Source organism: Protopterus annectens, chromosome 3.part1 (genome assembly GCF_019279795.1).
Source record: "Protopterus annectens isolate FY-2018-M chromosome 3.part1, PAN1.0, whole genome shotgun sequence".
Lineage (NCBI taxonomy): Eukaryota > Metazoa > Chordata > Ceratodontiformes > Protopteridae > Protopterus > Protopterus annectens.
The window spans coordinates 1393901722-1393929397 of record NC_056732.1 but is presented as its reverse complement, the minus strand read 5'-3'; the positions used below and the strand labels follow the sequence as shown (position 1 = coordinate 1393929397).

Here is a 27676-nt window from a genome sequence, read left to right as displayed (position 1 = left end):
TGGCTGATTTGGGGATAAAAATAGCATCATAAAATGTTTATGGTCTGGGAAATGTTGTTAAGATATGCAATAAGATATGGTAAAAGAACAGGAGGACAGGTTATAGCCTTTCAAGAGATACACTTATTATAGAAGAATATGACAGATTATGCAGAGAGGATATAGATTGTTAATTACTTTGTCATGGAAGGAAAGATGTAAAGCGTGACTGTCTGGTTGATGGCACAGGGGGATCTCCCTTCCAGTTGGAAGAGGTGATGGAAGATGAGAAAGGAGAGTATGTAGGGGTAAAAGAATGAAATGTAAGGATAATGCAAGTTTCAATTTATTCAACATTTGTTTTACCAGGAAAATCCGACTTGGAACAAAGCCAATTTTCAGTGAAGGCCAGGGGAGAAACACTCCTGGTGCATGTCTTTGTAACGTGGGAGGAAACCAGAGCACCCGGAGGAAACCCACACAAACGCAGGGAGGACAGAGAAGGCACCCCCAGCCAAGAATCAAACCGGAGAACCTCTTGTTGTGAGGTGACAATGTTACTGCTGCACCGTCCATATAGTGCAGTCCATATGGTGGAGTTTACTTATGAAAAAGTAAATGAGAAAGGGAAGGCAGATGGAGAAATGAAAAAAAAGGACTTAAGATGGATATGGACCAAAGGACAAAGATCATATAACTAGTTATTCTGCCTCATGTCTTATATCCAGAGCAAGTGCTTGACTGCTCCCTAAATGATGGTATTTATAGAAAGTAACTCAACTGATGAGGGAACATATATATAGAAGTGTTATCTCCTCTTATACTCAGTCACTTACTTCACAGAACAGAGCCTGATGCACTACATCTGACCTCAGTACTACAGGAGCTCTGTCACAAGGCCCTACACCTATAAGTAATTCTGTCATTGTTTAATAGCCTGTGGTCACTACACCTGACCTTGATACTGCAGGAGCTCTGCCACAAGGCCCTACATTTACAAGTTTACTGGGAATTTTGTCACTGTTTAATGTAAGCATATTTATCATAAAAAACCTTGTGTTTTAACTTTAATCAGTTAAATACACACCTGTTCTATGACTGAAAGTCTCTATAAAATAGTCTGTGCACTCTAAGGACCTCGTACTAAGTTGGCCACTGTCCCCTTTTGCTTGAACAGTAGACTACACTGCATATGCCAGTTATTTAGTCTCAGGAAATGACAGACAACCTTCTTTACATGAATCTCTTTGTTAATTGCTTTGTTCTGGCTACAAACTGATTGCTCTCAATTATAAATTGACCTGAAATAGACCAAAATACTAATTTTCCCCAGATCTCTCTCTCTCTCTCTCTCTCTCTCTCTCTCTCTCTCTCTCTCTCTCTCTCTCTCTCTCTCACACACATGAAATAACAAAATCTTAAGTCCTCTCTCTCTCTCTTGATAATATGAAAACTGAAGTCACTTCTCATAGCAAACTATTAGGGGTGATTGTGGATGATAATCTTACATTTGACCTGCATATGCAAAAGAAAAACTCATCAAAAACTACGGATGCTTTACAGAGCCAAAAACTTTCTCACTAACCCAACTAAAACTACACTTAATACTACTTATCTCCTCCCCACTCTTTTTAATGGAGCTCCCATCCTTACTAACCTCCAGGCTCCACAAAAATTAAAACCTGAACAATGCTATAACAAAGTTGATAAATTTGCAGCACATACCCCTTTCACTAACCTTGAAAAGCTTAAATTTGATAGAACTGCTGCATCAGCTAACATATACACAACTTCTTACCACATATAAAATTATCCAGTGTCCATCTGCCTGTCCTGCACTAAAAACATTCTACACAACTGTGTTCCCAGTCAGTCATATCGATCCACTGATCAAAAACTCCTGTCTGTCTACAAACCTAGCAAATCTTCTGGGCATTGTCTGTATTCATGCAAGGTTGCTAAGGCCTGAAACTCCTTACCTGTATCCATCAGGTCTATACCCTCCCTCCTATCTTTCAAAACCACTCTGAAAGACTTCCCAGCTACAATCTGGTTCTGTTCTTGCTCAGAACTAGGATAAACTATTTCCCTAAATGTAAGTACCTTTACAGTCTTTATACCTCCTTACTCTCCCTTCTTCACGTGCTTCCTTACTGCTACTCTTCCCTGACTTTCTCTCTAAATATACCATAAGCCAGTTTTTCTCTCACTTTATATTGCAATTCCTGTTTGTATTAGACTAATTAACCTCTAATTTCTCTACAAACTGTGTAAAATGTCTCTAAATATGAAATGATTGTCATAAAACTTGCATCGATTCTTAACCAATGTTTTTTGTATTATGTCTAATTTGTTATAATTATTTAAAATGCAGAATGTTTTTGTTTTATTTTTAAAGATTGCAAAATTACTGTTCTTAAAATGTTTTGCAATAATTTGGAACTTAACTCCCCGGGCCTCCGCTGAAAATGGGCTTCTACCCAGTCGGACTTTCCCAGTAATCAAATGTCAATAAATAAATAATAATAAATAAATATGGGATGCATGGAAGCCAAGGATGGCCTGGGATTATCTTACTTGGGGAAAGGAAAAGGGAGGATTGGGAGTGCCAGACATGAAAATCTGCCTTTAAGGGTATCTGTCAGCCTTAATGCTAAGGTTGACAGAAATATTAAGTATCAAACAGACTGAAAAAGTGTGATTTAGTAACAAATGAAAGACTAAAGGAGGGAGAAGACTTAGCAGAGGCGCTCTTAGAACCACAAGAAGGTGGCTTGAATCCATATGTTAGAAGAGATGCAAACGTTGTTTAGTAAGTTGTGGTAGTCAAATGAGTTAAAGGGATGGAAGGAGCAGCTGCTTCCCATAGTGGGGATGACTAAGGATAACGGACAATCTTTGGTGTTCTGAAGCTAGAGGAGAAGCCATAAATATGACAATCCATATGGCTGCTGATGGTAATAGGAGATACAGCAAAAAGTTGGAGTGAGACGCAGGATGAATACATGCTACCTATGAAACATTAGTAGGAATATTAATATCAATGGGGTGATAGCCAAGTGAAGAAAGATAGACTGGAGGCGAAACATGAACCAAAGGCAGCTGGAAACATTAAAATAAATTATGCCAGAAGGATGGAAGGATGGTTGTGGAAAGGAATAATGTTGAAAAGGTGCAAACTGTTAAAGATGATAGTGGGAATAGATACTCAAAGGCATAAAGAAGTTTGGGAAGAAGAGCTGAAAGAGCAAATATTAGAACTGGAGTGGTACCAGACAGTACAATTGTCTAGAACTGCTAATAAAGCCCAGAAGTTTAGGATATTTCCATGGTAGTGTCTGCATAAGTGCTTTATACACTGGTGAGATTGGGTAGAATGTTCCTGGGGGGTAGGTGACATACATGGGAGATCTGATTTGAAGGAGAGGGGGACATGGGCCTATGTATTTTGAGTGTGTCATAAATTGCCTCCTTTGTGGAACAAATTCAGGAACTACTGGGTAAAGTACTTGAAGGAAACGTTAACATGGATAAACAATGCCCCTTTTGGGTTATAATGGGTGAGTGTTGGTAAATAATGGACACCTAGTGGAAGAAAAAAAGACATTAGAAAAAATTTTGATTATTAAGAAGTCAGAAACACCAAGTACTCCAAGCATGAAAGAACTCCAAGATCTATTTGCCTGGCTAGCAATGGTGGAGAAGGACGTGAATGTGAAGGAGAGGACCAGGTGGTGTAGGGTGAAGTGGGACCCATGGGATCACAGAAAAAGGCAGGAGGAATGAGCAGGAGGAACAACTTGTGGAATTTCACAAGGATGCAAAAGAGTGAGAAAAAGTCAGAGGCAATTGGGTTAATAGAAGGAAGAGCAATGAAGTGGGAAGGGAAGTAGTAGGAGGGAAAGGAGTGAATAAAAATAAGGTGTAGAGAGCAGTGCCTGTTTAATGGGGGAATGCTATAAGAGGACTAGTGTTGCCTGTAAATAGTTTTAAGAGGTTGTTTGAAGTAGCAGAGTAGTTTGTTAGTTAGACATTAAAATAATTCACCATTATAAGCAGCTGGAATGCTTATTTATTGATTTGTGTATTATTATTATTATTATTATCATTAAAATAAGTGTTTTGTCTTTCTTTTCTCTTTTTCTGATGTTTGTATTATGAGAAAAAGGGGGAAGAACTGACAAGAGGTGTGAGCACCAATTTGAGACTGTGGATTAATGTATTAAAAGATGTAATAATATGTACTATGAGAAAGTATTAAACAAGTCTGACCACTGTTGTAAAAAAAGGGTGCACCATGCAAGTGGAATGTACAAATGTACTGAAGTTTATCTAAATTCATAATAAAGAGTTTATGTGAATAAAAGTAAGTGGACTGATGTAAGCAAATACTGTGTGTATAACTAATAAAGACATAGCTGATGGCAGAAATAAGAAACAAAACAAAATACAATGAATGTCATGTTTTTGTTCTGTGGAAAAGAATACTTATGCATGTAGCTAAATCAAATGGGCAGACATGGTAATAAGTTAAGAGAATGAACTATAGTGAGTTTCACACTTCTGTTCTGTGGATCATAACACTGCACACAGTTAAGTCAAATGATAAATGCAGTTTTAATGTAAATAAATGAAAATAAACAAATGTCATACTGCTAAGTTTGGTGCACCAGCTGCCTCTGTTTTACTTTGCTTGTAAAAAAAAGTTTTAATCTTAGATCTGGGGGAGGTGGTGGTGTATTTATATATTTATTGCTGCCATTTGTAGTTGTCCAGAACAGTGCTAACATCCATCCATCCATCTTCAACCCCTTTTCCAGAAGAGTGTTAACATTTTTACTGTATTTATTTTTATGTATTCATTAGCTATTTGGCAAGGTTGAATCAGCTCCATAGATTAATTTCAGCCATGACCAAGGCAAACGTCAACTTTATTAAAATAAATAAAAAGCACTTGAACAAATAATTAGTAATATGGGCATAACAGCAAAACAGAAAAATACTAAAAACATGAGAAAAATGATAAAGTATGCAAATAATCAGTAAGAAGAAACCTCATTTGATGCAGTAATTTAACAGGGAAAAAAAACAAGGTACTAAGTTCTAAAGTCATGAAACTTGGTAAGGAAAGGAACAAATACATGATTTTTCCAGGAATGTCTGTGGAATTATCAGCAACCCCATATGAAGCATAAAGCAGCAAAATCAAAGGAAAAAGCCATTGCAGTCGCTGCAGCACAGCTATGATATGTGTGTAATGTAGTGCAATACCTCTCAACTGTCCCTCATTTTGCTTCTAAATGTTGATCTGTCACTCCAATCCCTCTTAAAACTGGTAATTTGGAGGATAAAAAGTGGTGGATTATAAAGAATTAACCGAAGACGTGGTGTGGTATATTGAAGATTTACCCACAGTTGGTGATTAAACAAAGGCAATCGTGGGTAAATCTTCAATATATCACAACCATGGAGTCGGTTATTGCTATTATACAATGACATTATTTAAGAAAAAAAATACTTACTTTTCTTAAATAATGTCTTTGCATAACGGCGGATTACTGTTCTTCCGCCGGTTGGGGTATACTGCTTCTTAGTTTTGATGTACTGCGCATGCATATGGGACTTGCGTTCCCACGCAAACCCAGAACATCAATGCTTTGAAACGGAAGCAGCGGGGAAAAGAAAGTCTCCATTGCTCCGTTTTCTCTCTCTCTTTTTTTTTTAATTGTAAAACAAAAACAAAAATAAAAATGGTTTTGGGGCACTTTATACCAACGAAAAAAAGTCCGGGCGACCGGACCTTTTTCCGTTGGTATATTGTGGGATTTACAATGGCACACTGGCTGGGCCAATCAACTTTCACGTTTTCGAATAGTAATAGGGAGTCATTGTATACTTAATAACTAATGACAGTAACTAGAGTTATAGACTTCTTTTGCTTCAAAAATGCATGTTAATTCACATTCTCTTATTCTATTAAGTCGTCAAGTTATTAGAACTAATATTTTAAAATGTGTCCCTGATTATTTCTGGATTTGTCCCTGATTCTGGAGGTAAGAGGTGAGAGCTAGCAGTAAGTAAACTAGCATAACAGCTGAGTTCTGCACTAGCTGTAATGGAACTAGCTCAGTGTAGGGAAGCACACGGTAAAGAACCTTAGAACAGAAATAAATTATTTTATTGTAACGAAAATTAACAACACATGACTGAAAACAGTGTTAGTGTAATATACAATAAACAAAATGCACAACTGTAAAGATAAAAATGAAGTACTTTTATACAGGTAAATGTAAGCAATTTGAAGAACACAGAACAACATACGTGAGCATAAATAAATGCATGTAGATATAACTGGAATATTTGCAGAATATTAAGACATGAAAGATATGTGTAGAAAAGACAAACCTGCAAATAAATTAGGCTGCAAGAATTATGGATGTGATGGGATTAACCAAAAGAGAAAGGAAAAATCTATAAAGGCAGCCTAGTGATACAATGGAGAAGTCTTTCGGCTTTTTCCCAGTAAGGGGTCAACACAGCGGAACTCCAGTCCGCTAATGATTGGCAGTAGATTTTTTACGAAACACCAAGGTGCCAACTCAACGCCCAACCTTCAACGAAGGCATGCCCATTTACGCATGCATGTCTTTCGAACACTACCCAACCGCGGGGAGGACATGCAGACTCCACACAGAAGGCACTCCCAAGCCAAGCTGAGAAAAGAACGGGAGAACCTCTTACTGTGAGGTAACAACGCTACCGCCGTACCACCGCAGCATTAAGTGTTAATAAATAGGATGAGTATAATGATGTAATGATGTCTGGAAATAATGAAAAAATATGAGATATATGCCTTTGAAATATGAGAAGAACGGGAAAGATAACAAATGTCTTTATGACAAACTCAGGAGAAAAACTGAATGGTGTTAAATGGAGGGATACTGTACAAGACAGAGGCAGATAGATGGGATTTTGAATGCCATCACTGCCTGCACTGTGATAGCCCATTCAGTGACAGAGAGAAGTAGATACACCTCTGCCACCCTTGTTAAGTTCAGTCAGTAACATACAGACAGGGGTTTGAATCCTGCTACTGCCAACCAACTGTGACATACAGTGGACAGGGGCTACAGTGCCTGTAGCAACTCATCTGCCTAGAAATAAATTATCTCTACAAATGTAAAATCTGAAGTCCATGCAACTGGTACTGAACAGATTAAAGTAAAAAAAGACATACAAATCTGAATCTCTAAACAACTCACTATGTGAAATGTAGCCTTAAAAACATGCAGTAAATATAAACATTTGCTCTAGGTATGGGCCTGCACATTCATACCCAAGAATAGGCTTCAAATCAACACACCCACCAAGCAGAGTGTTTAGTCTAGACCCCTTTCTCACCACCTTCTCTGGGTTTCAGTGATTCCTATTGCTTATTTGTCCACCTAAACTGTACTTTAAATAAACTTTTGCGCATGTGCACACAGCCATTAATTTCCAGGGAAGTCTATTGATATTCTCTAACACTGCATTCTGTTCTGGTCAAAGGTAGTAAACTGACATTGAATATAATCCTATAGGTTCATAGGATCATAGATTTATAGGATGTTACTAGGCTACTGACCCAAGGGTCTTTACAAGCATAGCCGTTAAATCCCAATATAATACTGGATGAGAGATATTGTCTATGCCCAAGGTTTTTCTAGCAAGGACTACCCATGTCCAGGAGAGAAGCCAGGCAATCCCCAGCAGAAATTTACTGTTTTCCATCCAGTCATCCAGGCTGCATTTAAACAGGGTCATGGAGGTGCTCTGCTTGATATGGATTGGAAGCCTATTCCAGAGGAGTCATAACCTCTGAGAGATGGATCTGTCTCTCCAGCAGGTCCTGTTTATGTCACAGGCTAGATTGAGGTTCCTGGAATGGGTGACTCTAGTCCCATTTGACTTATGGATGTGCAGCATTTGCATTAGATTTGGGTAGAAGATAGCCCTGTAAACCACATAAGTCACCTCTAAGTAGTCTATATGCTACTGAGTACAGTGACAGCGACTTCAGTCTGTCTGTATAAGACATGTGCTGGAGACTCTGAATTTTCTTAGTTAGAAATCTCTGAGGTCTCTCAAGTTGCTGCAGGTGTCTGGTATGGTACATACCAAAGGAAGCATTATATTCAATAACAGGCCTGATCAGGGATGAGTACAGGGGAGCTATAACCTCTTTTGCTCTTGAGGTGATGCCTTTGCTAATCAGGTGAGCAACATAGAATATCTTCCTCACCACAGTAGACACATGGTGGTCAAAGTTGAGGTCACAGTCAACTTGTGTTCCCAGATCTCTACTGAACTGGTACTGATGGTATTATTGTTTATTTTATAATCAGTACGGACATTGTTTTTACTGAAGGGATGCATTTTTTAGCACTTTGTTAAGACCATGGCTTTGGCACCAATCATTGGTCTGTGTAAGCCCATTTTGAAGTACACTGACATCACTAGGGGATTCAATGATAGCATCTAATTTGCAGTCATCCACAAAGTTAGTTAGCCACAGTTTCTCCATATTGGCCTGGACGTCTGAGAAGTATATGTCAAACAAGAGGGGGCCCAGCACTGACACTTGTGGTACCCCACTGGTGACAGGTCAGGTGGTAGAGGTAAAGTCTCCCACTTTGACTGAGTCTTGTCGATCAGTGATCCAGTTTACAACCCACCTGACAGCATAGGGTTGATAGTCAACTGGGTTAGTTTGTCAATGATGCCCGAATGTGAGATAGTGAAGAAGGCCTTGGCCAAGTCAAGATAGCCTGTGTGCATGGCTTTGCCCTCGTCTATGGCTTTGGTCACATTCTAGAAAAGGTCCATCAGGTTTAGCAGGCATGACCTGCCTTTGACAAACCTGAACTGGGATGGATCCAGGGTTTGGAGGTCACCTATACATGTATTTATGAGGTCCATGATGATTTGTTCCATTGCCTTACAGATGAGGATGGTTAAACTCATGGGTCTATACTTACCCTAGTCTGTTGCTGAGCTGCCCTTGTGGAGGGGAATAGCAGTCACTGTTTTCCATTCAGTAAGGACAAAGCCAGTACTCAGGCTGTTGTTGAATAGAATGCTTAATGGAGTAGCTAGCTCTTGTTTTAGAACATTAAGAATGCAGCCTGGAATGCCATCTGGTCCCATGATGGCTGTGCTCTTAGCCTTTGAGTGAACATTGATGACTTGTTCTTCAGAGATGCAGGGAGGAGGAGATGATGAAGACATGGTTTGTGATATGCTTGGGGGATAAGGGGGTGAAATTTTCACTAAACCTGTCTGTTAGCTGGTTTGCAATTTCCACAGGGTCAGTGTGTGTGATGTCATCCACAATTAGTTCAGCACATATCTGAGTCCTACCTCTTAGGTTTTGGATGTAGCTGAAGAAAGCCTTATGGTTATCCTTGGCTATGGTTGATAAATGTCTCTCATAGTTGCTATTTGAAGATTTTACAAGTTGTCTTAATTTGCTTGTTTAGAATAAGGAGGGTACTCTTCCAGTTCTGGGATGTCAATTTTGTATTTTTAGACAGCAGCTTATTTCGCTTATTGTATAAGATATTAATGCTAGACATCCACCAGGATGGTTTGTTTTTTCTTGAGGATCTTGCTTGAATCCTAGCTGGCATGGCTGTGTCTACAAATTCGTGTAGATGTTTATACAGAGCATCAGTGTAAACATTAATGTAGCTGTCAATGCCAACTGTGGAAACTGGAGCTTAGAAGCTGATTATACTTTCCCTTAGGAGGGTACAGTTAGCTTTGTTGAAGTTGTTTAGCCTGTCTTCTCCTTTGGAGAGTTCTGGTGCTACTGCTACTTCAAAAATGACTGATTTATGGTCAGATTTAACCAGTGTGGGCTCTAGACCTGAGACATTGCATCGGTCACTCATATTGGTGAGGACCAGATCTAGAATACTGGAGCCCCTTGTGGGGTGGTGCACTATTTGTTTCAGGGCATTTGAGTTAACCAAGTCCAGGAACTTTTGTGCGAGTGAGTTTGGGCATGTATACGTTTCCCAATTAATGGAAGGATAGTTGAACTCACCCATGACTAGGGTGTTAGGTTGTACCTTAATTGTCCCAAGTAGATCTAAATAAGTTGTGTGGGCATCTTGGTTCGTGGATGGGGACTTGTAACTGACGATGACCTGAAGGGGTAATTTGTACTTGGAGTAGCTCCATAGAGTTTTCTTGTCTAACCAGTCTAGAGGTGTAGTTATCTTTAATGAAGATAGATATTCCTCCTCCTTTGGTTCTCACACCTTCAATTTGCAGTCTGAAAGTGTGGAAGGCATTGTAGCCTTGCAAGCCTGGGTACTTTCTGAGGCCTTGAGCCAGGTTTCTGTGACTGCACAGACATCAACATCTTCCAGGGAGAGGAGTGCTTCCAGAGTGTGCAGATTCTGATTTAAACTCCTAGCATTTATCAGCATGACCCTTAGTTTCTTTGTGTTTGATATTTTCACATCAGGAATTTTGTTATTGTGACCTTGCCTAAAAAGACATTATGGAGGAGGCAAGTGCCTTAGCCAGCAACCAAAAGCCTAGAGGTGCCAGGTGAAGACCCTCACTGGCAAAGCAGCATGGTCTATCCACTATGTCATCCCAGGCTGACAGGAACTGGATCCTCTTAAAATGACACCAGAAACTAAGCCAATTATTGAAGTCAATCATTTTCTGTTTATAATATGGTATCACCCTAGGTGAGGGTAAAATGCTGCTCAAAGCTAGGGACATACCTGCCTGGGACACATATTCAGAGAGCTCAATCATGTCTCTCTTCATATAGTCCAGAAAGATATGTCTCAAGTCGTTCACACCAACATGAACTATGACGGTGTCATAATGGTACTTGCTTTTGAGAGACTTGACAGCATGTGTGATCTGGTGAATCCTTGCACCAGACAGGCAGTTGACCATAACATTCTCCTAGTTCACCCTGGTGAGTAAGGTGTCTGTATGTCTCTCTATAGAGTCACCTATAACTAAAACATTTGGAATAGTTGTGCATTGCCTTAACGGCTTACTTGGTGAGACACAGGTGTTAGTGTATGGTTAGCAAATGAAAATAATTGGATACAGTCAAATGGGAATTGTAAATGCCAAGCAGTCTCTTTAAAATAATTGCACTGTGTGAATTCCATTAAACAGTTAAGAAGGTGTTTATATTTTTAGAGCGACAGACCAAGTAAACAGTATTTCTGAGTTACAGAGTTCAAAGGAAGCCATGTGCAATATAAATGAATCCAGGTCACTGTGCTGTGGTCTAAGGAGGTAGTGACAAGGAGAGGCAGACACCTTTTTGAGCAGTGGGAAAATTTAAACAAAGTATCTTATAAACTGCAATAACAATTTTTTTCAATAACAGGGTGAGCATTTGTAGGGTTTAACAGAAGACTGATGTGTTCTTGTGTCACAAAGAGACAAATTAGTACATTTTATTTAGTGCTTTCTGAGGAGCAGAGTGCTTAAGTACTTAGGCATTTTGAGTGTTATATAAGGTCATAACTGGAACTGCATATGGAAGTTTAGGAATAAACACAGTTTATGGCTAGCTGAAAAGACTTGTTAACTGGTAGACAGACAATGCTGATCTAAAATGCTTACTGTTTATACCACAGGGATGTGGAAGAAATCAGTGAGATAACTAGAATACCTAATTACTATTAAGTGTACATAGAGTGGTAGTGCTGTCGACAGATCAGGAACACTGACAGGGAAAGCAGTAGAGTGTTTCCATGCAGTACTGATTATAGCAGTTAAGGAGAATTCATGTAAAGGTTGTTGGTGGTGAACCAGTGGTCAAAGCTTGAAAATCAAGTTTATGTCTAATCTATGGCAGATATTTTTCTCAGAACCCATTCTGATGAAAAAATGTTTTAGCAAATGGACATCCATCAAAAACCTAAAACTAACTACAAAGAAAAGTGTTTTTCAGGGACAGTATTCAAAACACCTACCCCTATGTATCTCACAACAGCCAGCCACTCTGGTGGAATGCTGGGATAAAGCCATGTTACAGCCAAGCCAGACCAGGCTCAAATAGAGGCCCAATCAATTAACAGAGCAACAGAGAAGGGATAAGCAGTCCCAGTCTGGGTGGGAGGGTGCTTGCTGATGTGCTCCCTAGGGGGAAGCATGGTCCAGAGAGTTCAGCTGTCTTCAGACACACTCAAAGAATGTGGGGATGGAAGGCAAGTGGGTAGAGCTTAAGAAAAAAAAAAAAAAAAAAAAAACAGACAAGCCGAGCCCTCATGATGCCCTTAAGATCCACAACCAGCCACACCAATACTAGACTAAGTCGGGGGGGTTACAGATGATGGCTGGTAGACCTGGTGTGGAAGTGGAGCACAGGGGGACAGGCCTGTACAAATGAAGTCCAAGGGGACCAAAACAAAGATCACACAACAGTGGAGAAAAACAGAAACTGCACCTTACCCCTAATATTTGACAATGTCACTTTTTAGTGAATAAAAAGATTTCAGAGAAAAAGGAATCAATGTAAAAAAATACATCCCATTCTAGTTTTGGCAAAACATACACTTTAAGGTTATGCAAGCTTGGAAATGAATGTCCTTTTTTGAATTGTTTGGAAGTAATAAGTCATAATCATGTAAGATGATTTTAAGCTGATGATTAATGAACGGGGAGGAAGAATACATCCAAAAACAGATCCTGATGAACACCTAAATGTAGGGTTGGCACCACTGCACAACTACCCACTGCCATTTCCTGACAAATAAGCCAAACCTCCTGTATAATGTAAGTCACACCTCTTGCCTTATGGCAAACACATCTTTTAACAAGCCACCCCCAGAAGCACCAATTTTAAGTGGAATACATTCAGAATCCCAAATGAAGAAAACACTAATAACCATAACACTGACCACAGAAGGTCTAAGCACAGAGTACCAAATTACCTAAAAATAAGTGCTGTGCAAGGGGCCCCTCTACCCCCAATACTTAACGCTACTTATATATACCAACACTGAGACTGCACTACAGTAGGGAAAGGGCAAAAATCAGTCCCAGCTATACCAAGATCTCAGACAACAAGCTACAGGCTTTTTTAGTATTTCTAAAAAGCAAATACATTTGGCATTCTGTGTTTTGACCTTCTGTGAGTGTACAAGATAGATCCAAGTGAATTGTATATCTGCTAAAGAGTTTTCCAAAGCCGTATAATGAGAGGAGATAGAGTACTGCTGTTTGGTGATACTGCCAAATATCTGTAAAATGCATATAATAATAATTTAAGAACCACAAATTCATGAAAACCTGAGCAAAGAAAACAAGTAATCAAAAACCTCAGGGTAGTCTGGGCATTGAGCAGGCTGTAATAAAACAAAGTCCAAGGAGTTTACAAAAAATATTCTAAGACTGTTTATTGTAATGTACATTGAGTGCTTTCATCCTGCAATATGGGACTTCATCAGAACGTACTTAAATAAAATTCTATTTAGTTTAAATAACAAAATCCAAAAAAGCACGTGAGAAAATCAGCTAATCCTAACTTACAACAGTTAATTAATAAATGAACCTATATAACAAGAGTAAAACAACAATAAATATTGCACATATATTTAACAATCTATACAAAATAAAAATTTGAAAATAATTCTTCCACTATTTTTATTAGTACAACCAGCCTCCTCTTATAGCTTAGAAGCTCTTAGCTTCAAAACTCTGCTAATAGACAACATACCTCTGCCCAGACAATAAGGTAGATACTGCCACCAGAACACTCCAAAGCCAGCTACTCTAAGGCTCTTACAAGGGTACCCAACTAAACTGAGTAAAATTAATACTAATACAAACAGTAGTATTTGACCAATGCAGCAAGGCTTTCTGAAGTGGCCACGGTGTCACCAAATAAATATAAGTACTTTCAAAGGTTAAAATATTCTCTAAAAGACTAGCCACAATGAAAAGTTTCAATATATTTAATAATAAATAATAAAAGAACATGAACATACTAAATATCTATTTCCAGTACACACGAGTTTCAATCACAGGGAATATTAAAAATAACACAGATGGAAAGGTTCACACAGATACAAAAAATCAATACATAACTAATCTCACTATATTTTCCTCACTGATCTAAAGAATTACTGTTCCCTAGTTTACTTACTAGAGCAAGGCAAGATGAAGTGGGTGAGTGATCATTCTCTGTCAGGATTCATAACAGAGTGCCCAGAGACTTCTGTCTCATCTGGTATTAAAGCATCATTGCAGTGTTGGCTTACAGAATGACATCCCACACATCTTGTCATCTCAGTCTATTTCCCATTTTTTTTTCTTTCTTTACTAGAAAATGAACCAGAGAATAACACATATGTACCATAATACAAACACATAGAGCTTTGCTAAGATGTGTTACAGCATCTGGAAGCTATAAAACCATTTCAAAAACTTCCACCTTTCCAGGGTAGTAATTCGTTCTCCCCTAAGGACAATACAGTAGGATTCCTAGTCCTGGTTTTCACAGACATTTTTCTCAGGCTGCAATCTGAATTGTAAGATACAATCTTTATGGCCTAAACCAGGTAATTTAATTTCAGAATATTGTTCAAAGTTACATGGACTGAAATTAACCTCTTCTCTTCTAGTATCTTATGTTACAATATATCCATTTCAACAGTTACAATACAGTCTGACATATAAGTGTATTTCTTTTCTGTCCAGCAGGACCCACTGCTGGAACATTTTTAACAAGAGAAGCTTTACAAATACATTTTCAGCACAAGCTCTTGTACAAATCAGTTTGATATAAAAATGACATATAATTCTTTACAAAACTCCAGCCAGCTATGCTGGTATATGTTACACATTCACTGCCCTACTTCTCCTGGTATATCTGGCAATACCTCACATCATCACATCGTTCCACCCTTTGAAGGTTCAAGCTAGTTTTTCAGGTGACCCTAGAGAAACATGGCTTGAGGAACTTGAGCCTGTCTGGGAACACATTAACCCATACCATGTCTTGAGAGCCCATCTTCATTGGCATTGCTGAACCTACTACGGTGCTGCACTGACATATATGCTTGCAACCCTAGGCTCCACCTTAATAACTTGGCATTTTGCTCGCTGGCTTGATGTAGCCATGTTAAGGGATTGTGGTCTGTAAGTACAGCGAATTTTCTTCCAGACAGATAGAGTTGAAATTTCTGCAGTACCCATACTATGACTAGGCAAACTTCATAACATTCCGTGCTGTGTTGGGGACTTTGGCTGAGATATACAATTGGGTGCTCTTCTCCTTCTGAGAATCCACCCCATGGTTTGAATCATCCACCTGCACAACAAATTCTTTGCTGTAATCTGTACTGGCTAACACAGAGGGTCCTCCAAAAGCTCTTTTAAGCTTTTGGAATGCCTGCTCTCGTACTGGGGTCCACACTACCTTATCTGGCATGTCTTGTCTCATCAGATCTGAGATGGCAGCAGCTATTGTACTATAACTGGAAAGAAACTTTTTATAGTATCCAGCTGTCACTAAGAATGCCCTCACCAGTTTTTTGGTAACAGGGGCAGACCACGCCTGAATAGCTTCCACTTTGGCAGGTTCTTCCCTGATCTTACCACTTCCCACTCTATGTCCCATGTAGGAGTCCTTTGTCATACCCACCTGACACTTACTGGGCTTAATGGTCAATCTTGCCCTTTGCAGTCTGCCTAGGATTTCCCTGACATGCTGAAGATGCTCATGCCAGGAATGGATGTAGATGGCAATATCATCCAGGTAAGCTAGGGCATAATCTCATGCTCCTGTAGAATACAATCTACCAGCCTCTGGAAGGTTGCTGGGGCATTTCTCACACAAAGGGCATCTTCTTGAACTTGTATAATCCGAAAGGAGTCACAAAGGCTGACCTCTCTCTAGCAGTGGGAGTCAAGTGCACCTGCCAGTTGCCCCTAGTCAGATCAATAGTGGTCAGATACTTAGCCCCACCCAGCTGCTCTAAGGCTTCATCTGTCCTAGGCATGGGATAAGCGTCTGACTCTGTGTGACTATTTAGTTTTCTGTAGTCCACACAGAACCTGATGCTGCCATCTTTCTTTGGTACCAGTACCACTGGGGAGGCCCAGGGACTGCTGGACTCCTAGATTACCCCCAGTTCCAATATTTCCTGTATCTCCTCCCTCAGAGTCTGTCTGACTCACTCAGGTACCCTGTAAGGGGGCTGCCTGACATGCTTTTGGGTCCTGTATACACATGGTGCTGCACCAGGAGGGTGCACCCAGGTTTTCCAGGGAACATGTCCCAAAACTCCTGTAATACTGCTCAGATTTCTCAAACCTTGGTAGGGGATAGTCACTGACACATTGCTACTCTTTCAACTGAGGTGTCAGTTTGAGTCTCACTAGGAGATCAGGCACCAGATCTCCTTCCAACTTCTCCTGCCATGCACTGCAAATACTCAACACCAGGGCCTCCCTATCATGGTAAGGCTTAATTGTGTTAACATGGTACAATTTGTGCCCCTGCATCCTGCCTAGCAGGTGTACATGTAGTTAACATCAATGACCTTCCTTACCACTTCAAAGGGGCCTTCCCAAGCTGCCTACAGCTTATTCTGTCTGACAGGAATGAGAACCATAACCTACTGCCCCACCGCATACTTTCTGGCTCAAGCATTCCTGTCATACCAGATGTTTTTCTGCTGTTGGGCTACTGCCTAGGTCTCCTGGGCCAAGCCAATAAACTCCCTAAGCTGTGTCTTGAGGTTTACAACATATGCCACAAAAGAGTGCATATGGGATTCACACTCACCCTCCCACTCATCATGAATCAAATCTAAAGGCCCCCGCACCCTTTGCCCATACAGCAACTCAAAGGGTGAAAAACCTGTGGATTCCTGGGTACCTATCTGTATGCAAACAGCAGATGGGACAAATATTTGTCCCACTTTCTCTTAAAATGGTCTCCAAATGCCTTAGCATGGTCTTTAGTGTAGAGTTTAACATCTCCACAAGACTATTACTCTGAGGATCGTAGGAGGTGGTCTTTAGGTGCTTCACCCCACAGTGCACAAACTGACAAGCCAGCAGGTCTGACATGAAATTGGCACCTCTGTCAGTCAGTATTTCTTTGGGAAACCTACTCTGATGAAAATCTCTAACAAAGCATTTGCCACCTTCTCTGCCTTGATGGAGGATACAGCCACCACCTCAGGGTATTTAGTACCATAATCTACTATCACAGGATATACTTCTTCATAGTTACCCTGTGAAATGGCTGCTTAATCACAGGAAAAACGATCAAAGGAACATTGACATTGTCTCCTGCTTTGCCCACTTTTTGGCACTGTTCACAGGTCCTGCAGTACCCTGTTACATCCCTTCCAATCCCAGACCAATAAATGTTCTGCATAATATGTCTCTTGGCGCTCTTTATGCCCATATGACCTGCAAAAGGAATGTCATGGGTTTATGCCTAGAAATGCCAGACGGTAGACTCTGGGCACTACCAACTGCTGTATTACCTCACTCTCTAGCCACCCCTTAGGGGTCCACTCTCTATACAGTAACCCTTTTCTTCCAGTATACAGACTCCCCTTTTCCTTGAGGAGCAGGTGCCTCCTTAGCTACCTCCCTCAGGCCTTTTAGTGCAGGATCTGAGATGTGAGCCTGACTCAACTCTGTCAGTGTGACCCTTCTCAGCTCCCCTTCCTCAGAAAGTCTGGTATCTTCTGACAGCGGTGCCTCACTGTCAGCGTGGTTACTACCACTCATCTCTGCCCTTGCAGTCACTCTGTCCAAGGGAACACCAGTACCTACTAGCAGCTGTGGCTCACCTTCAGGCTCACTGCTACAGGGTAGCTCCCTCCCTGAAATAGCCATCTCACCAGCCCTGGCTTCAGGTGTGGGGTCTGTCTGGGTCTCCCCAGGCTACAAGCCCCATATGCCTGTCCCCAAGCTTGACTGCATGTAACTCCATGCACACAAGATACTGCATTATCAAAATCATTCCCTATCAAGACATCTGCAGGGATATCCTCAAACACACCTACTTGCCTGCTTCCTTTTTTACCCTCCAAGTCAAGGTGAGCCATGGCCAAAGGTATTTGGAATGTGGTCCTTCCTAAATCTCTGACTGGAGTGGATTGCCCAAGCAAGTACTGCTCCACTTTAACCATTGCAGGCTTCATGATGGTTATGTCAGATGCTGTGTCTCTCTTAGCAGTGGTCTGTCTTCCATCCACTAAGATAGGATACAAACTCCAGTGATAGTTTGGCAACCCCTGGTGTCTCCAGTCAACTTACCACTGGCATACTGTTATTCCCACTTGATGGCTCACCCACCTTTTGTTCCCCACCTTCCTTCCGTGGACATCTGTATGCTACATGGCCCCAACGATTACATTTAAAGCACCTAATCCTTGATCTTGGCCATGTACCTGAACTAGTGGCTTCCCCTGTTACTGGTGGACTCTGCTGGGGGGAGGGTATGGCTCCCTACCATAGGTTCTCTTATATCCATGTGCAACACTGGGTATCCCCTTCTTGAAGAGTGATGCCCTGCTTGCTAAGTAGAGATCCCCATTTCTCCCCAACTCATCTGCAGAGTTATACTCCCAGTCTGCCAACCAGATGCTCATGTCCTCATGTAAAGTGCTAAGGGCTTGTTCCCTCACCACAATGTCTGCCAACCTTTCAAAAGTGGTGACCTGACATCCACTCACCACCTATGAAAATAAGTGCTTAACTGAGCAATATAATCACATACACTTTAATCTGCCTTGTGTCTGTGTTCGTGAAACTTGTTTCTGTAAGCTTCAGATGTTAATTTAAAACATTACAGTAAATATTGTTTAACTTTATCATAGTTTAAAAAAAATCAATAAATATTGTTTAACTTTATCATAGTTTAAAAAATCTGTATCAGACAATTTAGAAACAGCAGTTACAGATTTACCATGGAGTAAGGGGGTAAGGAACCATACCCAGAGCCCTTGGTCAACATTATACTGTTTACAAACGCTTTCAAATATATGAACAAAACTATCAAAATTACCACCCTCTGTAAACTGTGGAAGACATTTACTGACCTTTATTGCTTCTGGGGTTCAATTATTCCCTTCCCCATTACCTCCATGACCCTGATGAACAGTCAGCACCTCTTTCTAATGTTGATGCTGCGTCTCATTTTTATAGCCTTCAAATGCAACAGTGTCTCATTTTCTTCAGCTTCCAAACATTGCCGTCTCTCTGCCAATTGTAATTCCACCTGTTTGACCTGCCACAGTCTCTCTGCTGATTCTAATTCCAAATGTTTGGACTCCAGTTCAAGTCTCTTTAACTCCAGACAGATTTTTAAGTCCTCTGAGGAAAAGGTGAACTATCCTGTTTCTGAGGGCTGCAAATCCCCATCACCAGACTGGCTATCCTCCTGGTTGCTGGTTTGTGCTACAGCTGTGACTAAGGCTGAAATCATTTCCTCTTCTGTCACACTGGCATGCACCAGTCCTTTGGCTTGACACACCTTGGCCAACCACTTCTTTGTCACCTTGCCATAATCCTCTGCTGACATTTTTGTCTGCTTTCACTGACTAAACTAAACTACCAAAAAATAAATAAAACTGTTGTGAGAATAAAACTCTGTATGTTTACCTTCTGGCTGCTGAGAGTACACACACCTTCAGTGACAACTGCCTACAGGCTACAGAAGTTCAATTAATATCCACACCATTGCTCACCAATATGTAACTTCCCTCCTTTGGGCCAGTAGTCAAGGACCCTCAATCCTCACCACTGACAATGGTGAGGGACATTTGCTTGGAACAACGATAAATATAGTATTTCCAGTTGAAGTTCTCTACACCAAGCATAATTTCCCTTAAGAGCACACATTGCCCACACTCCTGTCCTGGGGCTGGGTTTCCCTCTCCCTCACCAGGCCCCAAATAAGACTCCACACTGACCACAGCTGTAGAGTCGAGTCCTCAGCAAACTGTTCCAATTCAAGTCCTCTACCACCTCCTCTGTGAAACCAGTGCTCTGTGCCCCTGCTCCAAGTAGCTGACACACACACATTCTTTGAGATTTGATTTTCACACACACACACACCTGGGAAAAGTTGGCACAAATTTACCAGCTATGCCCCTTCTGCCCAGACTATATGGTAGATACTGCCACCAGAACAATCCAAAGCCACCTACACTAAGGCTCTTACAAGGGTACCTAATTATACTGAGTAACATTAATACTAGTACAAATGGTAGTGTTTAACCAATGTAGCAAGGCTTTCAAGAGTGACCACAGTGTCACTAAATAAATACAAGTTCTCACAAAGATTAAAGCATTCTCTAAAAGACCAGCTACAATGATTTAAACATATTTAATAATAAAAGAACATGAAAATACTAAATATCTATTTACAATAAACTCCAGAATTTCAATCACAGGAAATATTAAAAACAGCACAGATGGAAAGGTTCATGCAAATACAGAAAAAAGAAAATACTTAACTAATCCCACTATATTTTCCTCACTGATCTAAAGAATTACTGTTCCATAGTTCACTTACTAAAGCAAGGTAAGATGAAGTAGGTGAGTGATCCTTCTTTGTCAGGTTTCAAAACAGTGTCCTGGGACTTCTGTCTCATCTAGTATTAAAGCATCATTTCAGTGCTGGCTTACAGAATGACATCACACACATCTGTTCATCTGGCTCTGGTTCCCATATTACTGTTTTTAATAGAAAGTGAACCACAATCTAGCACATATGTCTCATATAACACACACAGAGCTTTGCCAAGATGTGTTATAGCATCTGGAAGCTATAAAACCATTTCAAAAACTTCCACCCTTCCAGGATAGCAATTAGTTCATCCCTAAGGACAATACAGTAGGATTCCTAGTCCTGATTTTCACATACATTGTTTTTCTCTGGCTGTAATCAGAACTATAAGATACAATATTTATGGCCTAAACCAGGTAATTTAATTTCAGACTAGTTTTCAAAGTTACCAGGATTGAGATTAATCTCTTCTCTTCCAGTATCCTCTGTTACATTATATTCATTTCAACAGTTACAATACAGTCTGACATACGTGTATTTCTTTTCTATCCAGCAGGACCCACTGTTGGTACATTTTTAACACAAGCAGCTTTTCAAAATACATTTTCAACACAAGCACCTGCACAAATCAGTTTGATATACAAATGATATATAATTCTTTACAAAACTCCAGCTAGCTATGCTGACATATGTTACACATCCACTGCCCTACTTCTCCTGGCATAGCTGGCAATACCTCCCATCATCATAAGCAGCAATGGGGCATTTTATAAACCTCTGAAACTTTCAAAACCATCATGTCTGATTTTCCATATTTTTCATTTAATAATAAACCAAGTCTGAAAACATTGTTATGTAAGAACTGCCATCTGCAATGTAATATTTGTACTAGCAAAAAGGAGTTAAACAATTTGTAGTAAATGTTTTGCATGCAGGCATACAACAGATATTTTTATACATCCTTTTCATACAAGTTATAGATTTCTTAGATATACTGATTGTGACATTGTTAATTCAATTTATATAGCTAGATGTACCTAGACATGAAGTTTGTCACACATTTTATATTTCAAGGAATATGCTGCTGAACATCTGCAGTTTACTTAAACATATTTTGGGGCATCGCTAAGCACAGAGTTTCATATTTTTAGTTTTGGAGCTAACAATTATAAGTGAACAAGGTATTTAAACTACTACTTAAATTGTAACTGTTAAATTTAAGTGGAGAGCACTTTTAACCATTTCCTCCCTTCTCCCATATACCTGCCTACCACCTCCTTTTTTCATTCTTCTTTGAAAATATTTCTTCATACAGTAAATATCTACTGATGAGTACAAATGCAGTAGTTTCTTTTAAACCAGTACTGAAAGCACAGATCACCTGTATAGAACTATGACTGATAATGTTTTATTATTTGAGTTTACATTTACATATGAAGCCTCAAATCATCAAAAGTTATGGTTCCGCAGATTACTGACATGTCCAGTGCCAATCCTTTCCCTGTTGAAGCTCCAGTATAAATATAATTTCCAGCAGAATATATTTCTCCTTCTGTTCAGGACTCAGATGTGCATCCATGCCACCTCTGCTTTTAGCTGTAAATGTAGTTTGAGTGTGGGAATCTCCGTCAAGTTTCCCCACTAGCAGAGCTTCATAGTCTTCTGTTTTATCTGAAGATGTCTTCTCTGTTACTTGTCACCTGCCCTCTCTTTGAGCTGGAAGTCTGTAGTTCATATTAGTAAAAATGGTGAAACTGCTGCCTTTTCCAGAAAAATCATAGCTCTCTGACTCTGTCTGACTGCCTTTCTAGAACTTCAGTTATTCAGATTCTCACACTAACATAATCAGATATCCATAAAGCCTGCAGCATCTTTTTCTGACGGAATATCACAAGCTTGATTGACTAAGTGGCACCTTTTCAGTAGCTACACTGTAGTCCCTTCTGTCTTCCTTTTCAGATGGTACAAGATATTGATTTCTTTGGTTACAGCTATTAGGGCACAATTGTTTCTAGCTGTTTAATGTATATTTATACTTGTTCTTCCTTTGTGTTGTTTTTTACCACCTACTTTATTCCCATCTTCCTCACCACTGCTACTACCCATGTATGACTGAGCCTGATTCCAAAAGACGTGATCACTTACACTGAGAGCAGATGTTTTGGAATCTGCCCCCCCCCCCCCCCGGTGTAAGCCTGTTTATAGATAGGCCTTATAATGAAGTAAGTCACTTACACTGACAAGAAGGCTGGGAAAGGTCTTTTAGAATCTGGTCCCTGTAGTATGTCTGTTTTTAGAGAGGCCTTATACCAAAGTAAGTCACTTACATTGAGAGCAATTCTTTCACAGTCACAGCAGACTTACACTGACAGCAACTCTTTTGCAATCTGGCTCCTAAGCTCCATTATCATTTTCCAAATACAATGCTGCGGTTGATTTCTTTACACTTTTATGTGGGAGTCTTACTGTTTTATAACATTTTCCTAAACTACATGCAAATATACTCCAGGACATATTTAAAATTGTCACTAAACTCCTGTTCATCAAGAGACAGAGATCATCATACATATCTAAAGGCTTAACATACCTTCTTCATTATTCAGCAATATCCCTCAGTAAAGCACCTTGAAAACTGTTCAGACACTGCAAACTCTTCTCAGTTTGGTCAAATTCTCTTAAGTTAGATCACTATGGCTGTTTAAATTTTGTGTCAGGACCTAGCACCAGTTCAAATGACCAGTGGCACCAGTGCAGCTGGCAAACCATTCAGCACCTGAAGAAAAGCAGTAAATCAAACTCCTAGTCATCCAGTACAAAAATATGCAATTGTTCCATAAAACAACCTTTTGTATAAATTCATTCTTTGCCAATCCATGCTGATCAGCCTTGTATGTTTACCCATCCCTGAATGAAAGTTTGGATTCAAAACCATTCCTGTCCAACAAGGGCCTGCAGGTTCCTTATGCTCAGTCCAGGATATCCTCTAATATTTACACAGGAGTCATAGAGCAGAATAATAGCAATCCATGCCTCTAGTACTGCTGCCACAGCTACACCATTAGGGTCTCAGATGCGCAAACAGTGCTCTGCACGATTCCCCCCAAAAAAAACAAAATGCATGGCTGTATTGATTGGAAAAATGAGGGTGGTCAAAACCTGCAATTTTATTTGTGTTTATTTGTTTTTCTGATTCTCTTTGGGTTGGGTAAAACCTCCAACATACATCAAGCTACTCTAGCCATCATGAGAAAAAGTATGGCTTTTACACTTGCTGAGGTTCTGAAGCTGTTTTTGTATTTACTGGCAAATCTCAGCATATACAGAAAGGTCCTTCAAGGGAAGGGCATGCAACAGATTCATGTGATGATGTCACTCACTTGGACTATCGACATATGCAGTTCACAGTCCTGCCTACTCATACTCCAATGAGCTGTGTGCTGCTGCTACACCCCAGATCTCCACTGGAGATTTATTAGTGGTATGTATCACCAGTAGGTGGCATGGTGGTGTAGTTAGTAAAACATATCCAACAAACGTCTCTCCTGTGTTTCTTGAACTAAAATTCAGTTCAAACATACTAACTAAACTAGTTAGTGTCATGTGTGTTAGATTTTAAAAACTTATGGTTTGCACCACTTGTACAGGACTCCTCCCTAGTTTATCTGTAGTTATGCAATGTCCTTCTAAAACCTCAGCAGCAGCTGGATCATTTGCGTGCAGGTGGTCAATAACATTTAGATCATCACCTTGTCCTGTAGCCCAAGAGAGTGTCTGTGATGTGTTTTAATCCTTTGAGACATGGGAATAGATAAGTATAATCATTGTTTTTATATTTCATTTGCTGTCAGGCTTATATTCTAACAACTGAATATCCTCTTAAAGAGTCCTTCACTTTTGAGGTCCTGTGATCTGTCTCCCAGTTGCTCATTACAGGGTCTATATTATCCAGGACCTGGACTAAAAATGTTGTCTAATAGCCTGGTCCTGCCTGAGTCACATAGGATTTGAGAATTAGTACCATTAGAGGGATGTATAGTATGTATATGTATACATATAAGTATACGTATAGGTATCTGTATACATATATGTATTACCCTTCATGTTACTAAAAGAACTGCAGTATACCTCACCCTATATCTATGAGATTTCTTCATTAATAAGGACCAAATATGAATTCTGTCTGGCTGTGGGAGGCCTGTAGGATTCTGGCTCACTCATTCTGTTATAAGAACATTTATTTCATACATCAGGCAAAATCATGAAGATGTAGTACAACATCATTCTTCAGAGCAACACCGCCCCCCAAACAAAACACTAGCCCAAAGACACCATACTGTACTACTCACAGAACAGTTTCTGTGGCATGTGTCCATTAAGTTTGTGGTAGTTGCTGCTCCCCCAACAGACACACATATTTTCTATCTCCTACTACTTCATACCTTTCTGCTATTCATAAGCACTTCCCATTACCTTTTGTCACGAAGGAACCCTCATTACTTGTGGCAGAGGGAGAGTCACTCTTCTGTTAATGATGGCTGGGTGGATATTGTTGTGGTGATCTCTCGTTTTCTACTTCCAAACAGGAAGCTTCTTTTTAGTTAAAGTTATTGGCCACAGAAGTCATTTGGTAATGGCACTGATGCATAGAAAATGAATAGTAAAACAATACTAAGCTCTTTAGTTTTCAGCTTATCGTGATACAATGCTGTCTGCCAAAGAACTTATACAAAATATCTTTATGTCATCACTGTAATCCACAGTTCTGAATTTCCAATCTTGATTGCTTTATAAATGAGATACGGGAATATTTGTCTTCCTCTGCTCAAAGCAACTTGCAGTTTTCTTATTTTACAACTTAAATTGTGTATTTCAATTTACTTTTATATTTGTCTGGAATATATGTTTTGCATTCCTCTGTTAGAAATGTTCTGGAAGTAAAATGCTTACTTTTACTGCCGATTTCTTCAATAGGAAGATTGCTGACCTTTGTTAAAAACAATCACATAATATGAATTTGGCTGTGAATCTTTGTTGCACTTGTATCACATAGTGAACATTAAGTTCAAATTTAGTCTTCAATACTCTGGTCATATATATATATATATATATATATATAGAGAGAGAGAGCGAGAGAGATATGCAAATCCATTTGCTATTCATGTCATCTTACTATTTCTGTTATTTCTGTTACTAGGTGGTAACCGTGGCAGTTTACAGTTTTTTCCTATCCTGCTTGATTGGAAGACAGTTCTTGGATCCACAACTTGGGTATCCTGGTCATGACTTAGACCTTTATGTGCCTGTCTTCACCATGCTACAGTTCTTCTTTTATGCTGGATGGCTCAAGGTAACACTCCTAAATAGATTTTAGATGCATTTAAAAGTCCAGATTGTTTAGACTCAACACCAGTGTGAATATGAGTGCGTGCATACACATCCCTTCCCCTCTTTCTTTCCCTTCTACCACTAAATCTATATGGTTCCGGGGTTCGGGATTTAACCCTGACTGGTGTTTTTGCTCTGTGTGGAATATTCACATACTCCACATTCCCATATGATGTTTTTGCCTTAATGGCAAAAAAGTAAGGGCTGACAAATGTCCACAAGTATCAGTTCGCTGATAACAGCTATCAAAAATATAAAGGACTCTGACTGAGTCTCTGATCTTAACCAGCTTGTTAGGTATTTGACATATGTATGACAAGAAATTCACCTTAAGAGTGCAACTTGAGAGGTGAATCTTGACATCTATGTCTAAAACACATAATGAGATGAGTTATGATTGGAATGACCTGATCATAATACTTTCTAGTACAAAAATGACAGAAAAGATGTCGAGTGCTAAGAGTTTTACAGCATTGAAAACTGTAACATACTGGTGCTACACAGAGAGTGGCCACTGGCAAGAAGCAGAAAGATGTTTAAAATATATAAAAAAACTTCATTTAGCCTGTTTTTAAGAAATGAAGTGTCTGAATACATTTTAAATGTCTTTCTGATTCCAACCATTGTCCTGTGGTGACAGCTGAGGGCTGTTAGTGCTGTAACATGAGACTAGACGTTAACAGTGGTAAGAAGTGCTTAACAAGCTTGCCTTTCCCCAATTTTGGGGTGTAGTCATGGTCCTCAACATACTACAAACATTTCACACAAACCTTAAATCATGTGCTGTGTCCTCTATCACAAACTACCATCCCTTCTTCAGAAGTACTCCTACTTTAGAAGCAGATTAGCTTACCTGCACTGTACATGAATCATTACAGAGCTGTTGCAGAGCTCAACTCTGGCAATGTTCCTGGAGATACATGATATGGGTTGATGCTTCACTTTGTAAAGTAGGGAGGTATTTCTCCTATTTATGTTGGAAGAAGACTGATGTAATTAACTGGAAAAGCAAAGTGTCATCTTGCTTATAGAATGGTGGCAGAATTAGGGAAGTACATGGAGCCTACCACTGATGCAATGCTCTCTGCCCCATGGGGGAACTGTAATACTGACAGACTCTTATAATTGTCACCAGAAGAAGAATTATGATATCTAATTGAAAAGTAAGCTCCCCTAGTTGTACAAATTCCAGTTGTGCAATTGTACCTTTAAAGATGACTTTCACATTTATTTCAGTAAGTTAATTTTATTGAAAAAATAATCAAAGCATTACATTTAGTATTAGTTGAGTTGTACAGGCAAAACCCCTACATTTCATTCATTCCTTCATACAGTGGTGTACTGTGACTAAACCTACAGTCATAAAATGACTACTGCAGTCTTTTCACCTTCCCATCTGTGATATCCCCACTCTGGCCCAGTAATCAAGAAGCCCGAATCCTTACCAATGACACTGGACAGGGATGTTCACTTGGAATACAAATGGATATACTCAGTATTTCCAGATGCAGACCTCTCTGCATCAAGCACAATTCCCCTTAAGAACACACAGGGAACACAGTCAGCCTGGAGTCTAGATTTCTCTACCTGTCTCCCTCCCGGTTCCCAATAAGACTCCCCACTAGCACAGCTTTAAAGTTAAGTAATCAGCAGCAGTGCCCATGCCAAGTCCTCCACCACTCCACCTGTAAAACCAATGCTTTGTGTCCCTTCTCAAAGTAGCTGACACACACACACACT

General features: G+C 39.8%; 1 protein-coding gene across 1 annotated transcript in view; it reads left to right on the top strand.

Moving 5' to 3' along the window:
- LOC122798479 (bestrophin-2-like) overlaps positions 1-27676 on the top strand; it is a 624740-nt gene that overhangs the window by 430543 nt on the left and 166521 nt on the right. The window contains exon 7 of the mRNA XM_044067436.1: positions 25746-25898. Coding sequence (XP_043923371.1) covers positions 25746-25898 — 153 coding nt within the window. The remainder of the gene's footprint in view (positions 1-25745; positions 25899-27676) is intronic.